Source organism: Austrofundulus limnaeus, unplaced genomic scaffold (genome assembly GCF_001266775.1).
Source record: "Austrofundulus limnaeus strain Quisiro unplaced genomic scaffold, Austrofundulus_limnaeus-1.0 Scaffold1268, whole genome shotgun sequence".
NCBI lineage: Eukaryota > Metazoa > Chordata > Actinopteri > Cyprinodontiformes > Rivulidae > Austrofundulus > Austrofundulus limnaeus.
In genome coordinates, this window is record NW_013953670.1 from 32283 (window position 1) to 41040 (window position 8758).

At 37.6% G+C, this 8758-nt stretch overlaps 1 protein-coding gene across 2 annotated transcripts in view; it reads right to left on the reverse strand.

The window, feature by feature from the left end:
- LOC106534785 (semaphorin-6D) overlaps window positions 1-8758 on the reverse strand; it is a gene marked incomplete at its 5' end in the record, with an annotated part of 42789 nt that overhangs the window by 5121 nt on the left and 28910 nt on the right. For both annotated transcript variants that reach the window (XM_014031542.1, XM_014031541.1), the window contains 2 exon segments: window positions 111-242; window positions 1626-1876. In XM_014031542.1, coding sequence (XP_013886996.1) covers window positions 111-242; window positions 1626-1876 — 383 coding nt within the window.

Consider the following 8758-nt stretch of genomic DNA (forward strand, 5'->3'; position numbering starts at 1 on the left):
TCTGTTAATGAACTGCGTTTCGTTACATTTTCAGTCCTAATGRCATCAGATAATTGCAACTAGAGCTTCGTGAAAATGCTGGATCACCAACGYCTTCTGAGTTCTCCTACCTGGGACAGGTTGAGGTCGGGGTCTCCCAGCTGCAGACCCTGGTGTCTGGGGGTGTGGAGATGAGGCTCAGCTCGCCCGTTRGGAATGAAGGAGCTGTACATTTTCGGTGTTGATACATCCAGTTTCTCATCCTGGAAGGAGACCAGACAGAGGTGATTTTTAATGGCTCCAAACAGGGTAATGAGGGACTTGCAGAAATGYACATTTGAGCAGAAAGGTCAGGGCTCAGCAGCAGCTCAGTGACACATTTTTTTTCCTGCTGAAGGACATTGGAAAAGTGATGGAATTATAATGAAAGAGGCAGTTGTAATGACTGAATAAAACACCAAGGTGAARTTTATTATATGTTCCCTCAGGGTGAAGAGGAGGAAGATGAATATTAAAGCTATTGCTTCTCGAAATTCAGACATTTACGTTGCATCCCCTCAGCTGCAGCTTGGAACCTGCAGGACAAATGCATGGAAAACACAGCAGCAGGGATGTGTTTAAAGTTAACTTCACCCRCAAAGCATCATCGGCTCGTTTAAAGTTGCCATGTACTAATGAATCCATGYAATATTTATTAAGTTTGTGCAAGTTTGCTTAATTATTTTGAGATAAAATAAATCACATTCTTTACAATAAACTTTGTTTTTCCCTCCAAAGTAAAGCCTGAAGGCAGAAAATCACAAGTATTAGAAAAAAAAAGTTTGAAAGTTTTCAACAATAATTAATTGGAATCTTTTTGTAAAGCAGTTTTGGTAAAAAAAAATTAAATGCATTTTAAAGAGGCAATATTATGTGTTTCTCAGGCATACATTTAAATACTATACCATAATGATGTATCTATGTCGCCTTTAGTTATTATTAAAATGCTGTTTTTATGTTTAAATAGGAAATGAACTTATCTTCTCATCACTTCCTCTTCTAAATGCCTTGAACTTGGCCTCTGTCTCTTTAAGAATCACCTTGCGCTTCTGTCTCCCCAATTTCAGTGCCGGGGGTGTGTGTGTGTGTGTGTGTGTGTGGGGGGCGCCACCATAAGGAAGTTCGGCTCAAAGACATGTCCCAAAAGACGTTTCTGGTCCCCACCTGTCGTTTTGCTCCTCAGCATGGCTTCCTAAGAATGCTGCAGGATTTCTCAAACATGCATGAATGAGTCAAAGCAAGGTTTCGGGCATATTTTTTTACGAGAGTATAACATTACAACATGCTATAAAACTCAAAAAAATTGGTTTTACATGATATTGCCCCTTTGAATAATTAAATATACTGCATATGTATTTTGAACAGCCTTTTCAAAAGTTTAAAACATTCAATACTTATGTTGGAAAGTTCTTTCATCCTGTTAATTCTTTTTTTAATTATCTAAGATTTGATTTATGTTTTGGTTGAGCAGCTCTTTCCATATACAGTAACTATAACAACTCTTTAAAGAAGCCAGGATAATGAGTTACAACATCTAATTTACCTTTGGGGTTAATATAGTATTTTTGAACAGAATTGAATGTGATCCATGAGCACCATGCACCAACCTTCGGCTGTCCCTCCAGCAGCCCATTTAGCTTGGCGAGAGACCGCAGCGACAGCGCGTGAGGCAGGGACGCCTCGGGATCTTTTCCCAGCCTCCTCGCCCGGTGATCGGCGCTGCGGCTGCAGTAACACGACACCAGGAAACCTGACAAGATGGCTCCCAGACAGAACGCCACCAGCACGCAAGCAATCAGCAAGGTGTAGTGGACGTTCGYGTTGGCATGCTGGTCTGTTTCAGGAAGACGACGAACACCTGAAAAACAGGACAGAAAATGGAGATATTTCTTAACATTGCACAAAATATAATTAACTTTACTTATTTAGTAGTATTTACTGTAGCCCCAACTAAAAAAACTGCACCCGTTTTGCTTCTCTTTAATGATAAAGTACATAAATTCAGAAGCAACCTTGTTAGTGTTCTGCAATATTTGATATGTCACCAGTCAGCAGGGGCGGAGCTAAACATTTTTATAAGTGGTGGCCAAGGTGTTTTATAGTGGGGCACATACAAATCAAGAAAATTACTCTGAATTTGCAAAATCCAAGATGAYCACCACAGTTAATTTCAAATGGCTCTAAATTAGTTGCTTTAAGAAATAAGCTAAAATTTTGTGTGGTCGTACCTAAGAATGATAAAAAAATACATGGCAATTGCTACTCCCAATTTAAGYTAATCACTACTGTACTACTAAGGGTAAATTTAGTCACTTTTAGAGAGACAATGCAGAAAATTGGTGCAGTAATGGTCAAAAACAATCTTTACAAAATTCAAAATTTTAATAAAAAAAATCAAGATGGCAACCACATTTAACTTAGAGCTGCAATCTGTTGTGGTGAAGCTATTCCAAGCACATGCTGATTGCTAATCTCAACTAAGCAAACTGCTAATGCTAATTTATAAAGAGCTATATAGCCATTTTAAACACAGACATGAAAATTTGTGTAGTAGCCAAGAAACATTTAATCTAAATTCAAATACAAATACCAAAATGGCTGCCAACTCTATATTTAAATGGCTACAATGTAGTCATTTTTTGTAATTTCTATATTTTTTTTCCTTCACACTTCTAGGTCCCTCTACATCAGACAATACAGCTGCTTGTCTGATATTTACCTTTTTTTTCTCTAATTTCCCATCTTTAAAATGCCACATGTTATCCCCACCCACTTGTCAGTCATTTAGGGGTGGCACCCGAGGTGGCAAAGGCCACCCAGGCCACCCCTTTGGCTCCACCCCTGCCAGTCAGTATTTTAAAAATACATRTATAACATTAGATAACAAATGATGCAGAAATGACTAAAAGAAAAACAATTCTAGTCTGAAGCAGTCTGACAACATCCTCAATCAAACTAAACCTCTAATTCAAGTTAAAACAAGAAGCAAACTTTAGATTTTAGATCCAAAAGTTTTATAGATAAATCAGATTTACCCATTTCTATCCAGATGTCACCTTCAAGCATGGTGGCAGTAAAAAAAAATCATTTTTCAACAAATCTATTAAAATCTTTATTCCCATATTCAGGAACTATAATAAAAAATACAAATTTGGCATTGGCATTACCCGTGTACTCTTAATGTATAGCTTGCTCAAAAAAGACCATTTTCAAAAGAGTAYGATTTTGCTGCAAAAAGCCCAAACAACAGCAGTGTGTGGCCAACAGGCCTTTTTCTTCCTTGCATAACCACATATTGATTTGGTGTGTGTGCACAATGTRAAATAAGATGCAAAACTTTAAGTAAATTCCCCACCAGCAGGAGGAGGGTTTTTTCTCTGGATGGATGGGTAAACATTTTGCTGACGGTAAGTTGACAAAAGAGTTGAAGAGGGGGGGACAGATGGATGAGGGGTGAAACCAAGGTGAACGAGAGGATAAGAGAGTGAAAGACAGGGACGGGGATAAGGCTTAATGAGGCGCTTTACAGGTGAGAAATCCACATGACAGATGAGCAAAAAAAGACAAGCAGGACATAAAGGTGAGATCTGACGTATGGAGACGGGAAGAGAAGAAAAAGAAAGTGATGAGATGATTTAAGGGAGAGAGATGACGTGGCTGACAAAAGGATGARGGGATGAGAACAGGAGGAGAAGGATGTGGAGGAGCTGAGATGAAAGAGTTTTTGTTTGGCAGCGTTCACCTCATCAGGTTCAGGTACACCATCAAAGCCTCGCAGATCCAATGACTCATCAATCTGTCCCTCTGCAGTGACGCATGTGAACACGCCACATTCAGGGCRGGTGAAGGGTGATTGCTCCTGCACTAATCGATACTTTGATGCACAAATTCTGATTGACCTCAAATCCGAACAACAACTATAAATTCATAGTTTAAAGATGTGGTTATATTGCTGCAAAACCTTCAGCCAAAGCCAAAAATCTGAACTTTTAAGGAGGAAATTCAGTATGCATGGGGTTTATCCTGATCAAATGTTTAATTATTCTAACTGACAAATGGGAAAGACGAAAGCTTCAGATTTTTGGATTTAGCCCATGGCAAATGTGTGACTAATATATTGTTAAAGTCTGTCAGTAAAATGAGAATTGCGTAAATATGTGTGTGTGTGTGTGTGTGTGTGTGTACTGCAATTTGACCTCAGTATTTAATGTTACATGTTAAATTCATCATAGTGTTATTATTTAATGTCATACATGAGTAATTTTTCAATTTTAGAACATAAACCTGTAGTTTGTACTCCGTCCGTCCGTTTTCTGCTGCTTATCTGGGGCCACGCCCCCTTAAGATGATCAAAAACTCACCGTTTTGATAACTTTAAATCCCCCGTGTCTTAGCAGCATTCAGACTGAGTTAGAAGCCGACAGGTCAAAATCCCTAGGAGGAGTTCGCAAAAGTTWGACGTGAGCAAAATTGAAAATCGGCCGAAATTTGACCTTTGACCCAAAATGGCTGACTTCCTGTTGATTTTAGGGCATACCTCCAAGAGACTTTTTTTTTTTCATTTGGGGAGATCTACCAATGCCCTAAATTTCAGCTCTCTAGGACTTACCAGTTCCTCTATCTCACATTAGGTGGCGCTGTCGAGTCATTTGGCCACGCCCATTAAAAATTCCAATGAAATCATGCRATTTTYGCCGGGGGACAATTTTTAGTGAAGTTTGGTGTACTCATTTCTGAAAAAAAATTTTAATATATGTTTCTTTTTAATGTGTTATGTAACTTCTRTTGCTTGACCTGCCTGTAAATACTGGATTGTTTTTGTTCCACTGCTAGATGTTTGGTACATTACTTAACATACTACATACTGTATAATCATAATAATCTTAATGCATTTAACAATGTAGTATTTTATAGTATTTTTTTCAAGCTGAACAGTGAAGTTGTAAAATAAAATAAAATATCTTGTTGTCATAAAATAACTGCCCTCCAGTAAGACTCTAGCAAATAAAACTAACTCTTCTATCTGCATTTCATCTGATTTTGAAAAAAAATCATTTAAGCTTTTGATGGATGGCTGCGTCAGCCCGTGCTGAGTCACCGCTGCTGTTCTCTCAGGTGATTAGCCACTTTAACAGATGAAAACTGTGACTTTCCGGTTGACTTTGTTTATCTTAACCCCTCCTTTTTATCCTGAAAGCTTGACTGAGCTCCAGTTTACATTACGGCCGTCCTGCTTTACATTCCCCGYGACACAGGCGCAGCGGGCAGCCGTCCAGGCCAGAAGCTGACAGGTTGATTTGCCTCTCTGACACTCAGAGCGCATTTTCATCCGTCGCCTTGTGAACAATTTGAGATCGGATMCTTAGAGGGGAAGAAAAGGGTTCTGACATTCTGGGACAATTTACACAGGTTCGCTTYAGCCTTCGTTTCTAAAGATAAAGTGAAAAAAACGGCAACGTTTAAAAGGTGTCAGGTATAACCTTGAGACAAAACTGGGAATCTTCGAGGCGTTATGGAAATTCGAAATACAAATGGCTTTAATTTAAACATACAAAAACATTGTCACGGTCATAAGTGTTTGAAACAGATTGATCAGATTTTTAAATGCACTTTTAGTACCAACCTTAGCATTAAAAATAAATTTAGATTTCTTTTATATATCTTGTATTCACCATCTTTAAATGAGACTTATCAGGCTTCCTGTTAAGCCCCAAGGGGTTTTAGAGGTAATTTCCTCCTGAAAATACACAGCAAAATAAATCAAGAATAGCTCCACAGTTTCTAAATGCTAACTTTTGGTATCTCTGTAAAGGTAAGATCTTAAAGATCATTTCTTAAGTGAAACCACTATTGTAGCTCTTACTGTGCCTGAGTTATTTGTGATCAAATAAAGAAAATTTGTAATTTTTTTAGCCTCGCCTAATTTCTTTTTAAATCAAGAGTGCAAAACACAATGGAAACTCTTGTGAAAACCCAGGAATGCCCTTAGATTTTATACATCTACATCTTGAGAAACATTGTAGCAAAGTAGGACTGAATAAGTTGAAGTATATTCATTTCACAAAGGTTTTAGTGAGCAGTGTGCCAGGCAGAAATGGCATTTTGGCACAATTTAGCCAAATGTACCCCAAACTGTGCCAAATGGGTTTTTTACTTTATAAAAGAGAATCTGGTCTAATAAAAGTGTTGATTTCTATTGTAGGCCTCATTCTGCACATGACATAACCTTTTCTTTTTACATGTACACTGTGCATTATCAAAATCTACCATTGTACGCACCATGAAATCACTGAAATGAAAAAAAATAAATAAATAAGTTGAAAAGTATCCTTTTGGCTCCATTTAGTGGAATTTTATTTTTAAAAAATAAATGTTTATGACAAAACTTTGTCGATAATTGTGTCAAAATATACCCCTGAATTCAAGAGAGCTTTGTCTTTTCAAAGATACCAAGGGGAGGGGTACGGAACCAAAACTTGCACAGCAACAGATGCAGAGAACTTCCTGATCCTGAAACGGTCTGCGATGGTTCAAGTAACTTACAAACGTTTATATAGCTCTAAAATCATAAATATTTATCCAAAAATAATTTGGCCACTCATTTTAAAAACATTAAAGACACCTTTTCTGACAGACTWAGAAAAATATTGGAAAAAATAAGTTTTACACCTACTTTAGCAAACAACAATGCAATGACGTCATCTACATTTAGACCCTACAGTTGAGTCTATATAAAGTGGACCTGCAATGCTTTGGTTTGAATTCCTCCTTATTGTGACTCCACAAGCCCCACCCCTTTTCTGGGGTGCCTCTCAGATCAACTCATTTTGAGGCTGTTTCTTTGATGAGCTTCACGCCTCCAGTTTCCAGACTAATCCATTCTAGTTTGATAGAAGGATTTAAGATTATTTAGCARCACWGAAACGTTTTATTTACAAATTGATTTAAAGATGTCAACAGAAGACTCGTCCATCCACCCTTACATGTTGGAGCCAGAGTCTGACCCAGAGCCAGGGGAGAATGAAGACCACCACATTATAATTGGTAAGTCCAGACCTTATTTGGCAGTTCTGTCACAAATATTGTGACACAATARATCAGAAAACATCATAGAAAATGTAGAAAACTTGAAAAATATGACCCAAACAGAATATAAAGTTATCTATGCAGCACTGGGAGAGACTGAATTAAACATTTCTTCATTCCTAGAAACTTTAAGTGCACAACAAAATGTATTTAACGGCTAAAAATGTGGATTCTGCATTAAATGTCTCCTTTAGCTTCCCGCTGAGGCGAATGAACAATAATCTGTGTGGCTGATTTTCACTTTCTGAGTGTCTGAGCTTTTTGTTGTGAAATGAGACATATTTAGCAGACCTAAGAGAGCAGCCGATTCCCTCTTCTATTCCCTAGTTAAGTTAAATTGCTCAAGCCTTAGTTCATGTCCATGAAAACCTGATCAAAGGGTCGAAAACACTCCAGAAACAGAAAGCTAAATCCATGCCCTTCACTGTGAGCCATTAGGGGATTTTCCTCGCTGCTCCCGGTTGGTGTGGGACTCAAAGTGGCAACCGTCTCTAACCTCAAAGCCAGAGTGGCCTCTAAGCTTCTGAGGCTTTGCTTTGATACAAGAAGCCATGGAACAAATGTGCCTTTTATTCAAAAGTACTTTTGAAATGGAGCAAGCAGTCATTACACGTCCAGGAAGAATTAACACACACACACACACACACACTCGCAAACATGTTTAAGAGACAATTTCATGTTCGTTATTTTCACTCTTTTATCTCTGTCCTTCAGTCTGACAGTTAAAAATAGGATGATGGAGACACCCAGAGAAAAATATTATGCTAATTATAGKCCAACTTGGAAATATTTCATTCTCTGCCCTCTGTCTTTGCTCCTTTCTTCTTCTCTCTGTCAGGTTGAAAGTTTCTCCTTCTTCGCAGTCAGCTCAAATTGTGAAACTTTGACAYGTGGGGTGAAAATTCTGGGCAAAAACCTTGACTTTTCATGTTTTTGTCCCCGTTATCCGTCAGTACAGTATTCAGTCAGTATCAGTGCTTTTTTTAGCCCGAGCATCTTTATCTTTCATCTGTCCTCAGATTCACTCTTTATAACCCCMCATCTGCTTATCTTCATCCTCTGCTGTTTTTCATTTAATTCAGCTGAAATCAATAGAGTCTGTCTAGGAGGATATAATTAAATCAATCAGACAAATGAACCGTTCAAGTAGATTCTGCAAGAAGCCATGAGGGGAATTATTAAAAACATACATAAAAGCTTTATTAAAAGGAGGTTAGATAAACTGTAAAGTAGATTTCAACCAAAATCAAAGCGTCTTACATAAGACTTCAAGGCACTGACACGAGTTCTGAGGTCTAGTATAAAATGTAATAAACTTCAGGAATAAAAGTATGAAAAAATAGAAACTATGAAGTCATTCTTTATCAAATTTCCAGCAGACAAAGTAGACTTTTTGAATTCTTAAGCAGTATACTTTATATTAAAACATTTTAAATATCACTATAATTAGTTTTCAGACATACAATCCTGAATATGAAGATGTAACTGTCCTGTGCGCACGTGATCAGCGACTGTTGTATATTAAAACAGTCAGGTTCTGATTATTTGCTTTGAAACAACCTAAAAATGCTGCAGTTTTTTATAATTTTATTTTATTAATAAGCTAACATTGCAAATAGTGCTGGGCGGTATACTGTTTTGTACCGAATACTGG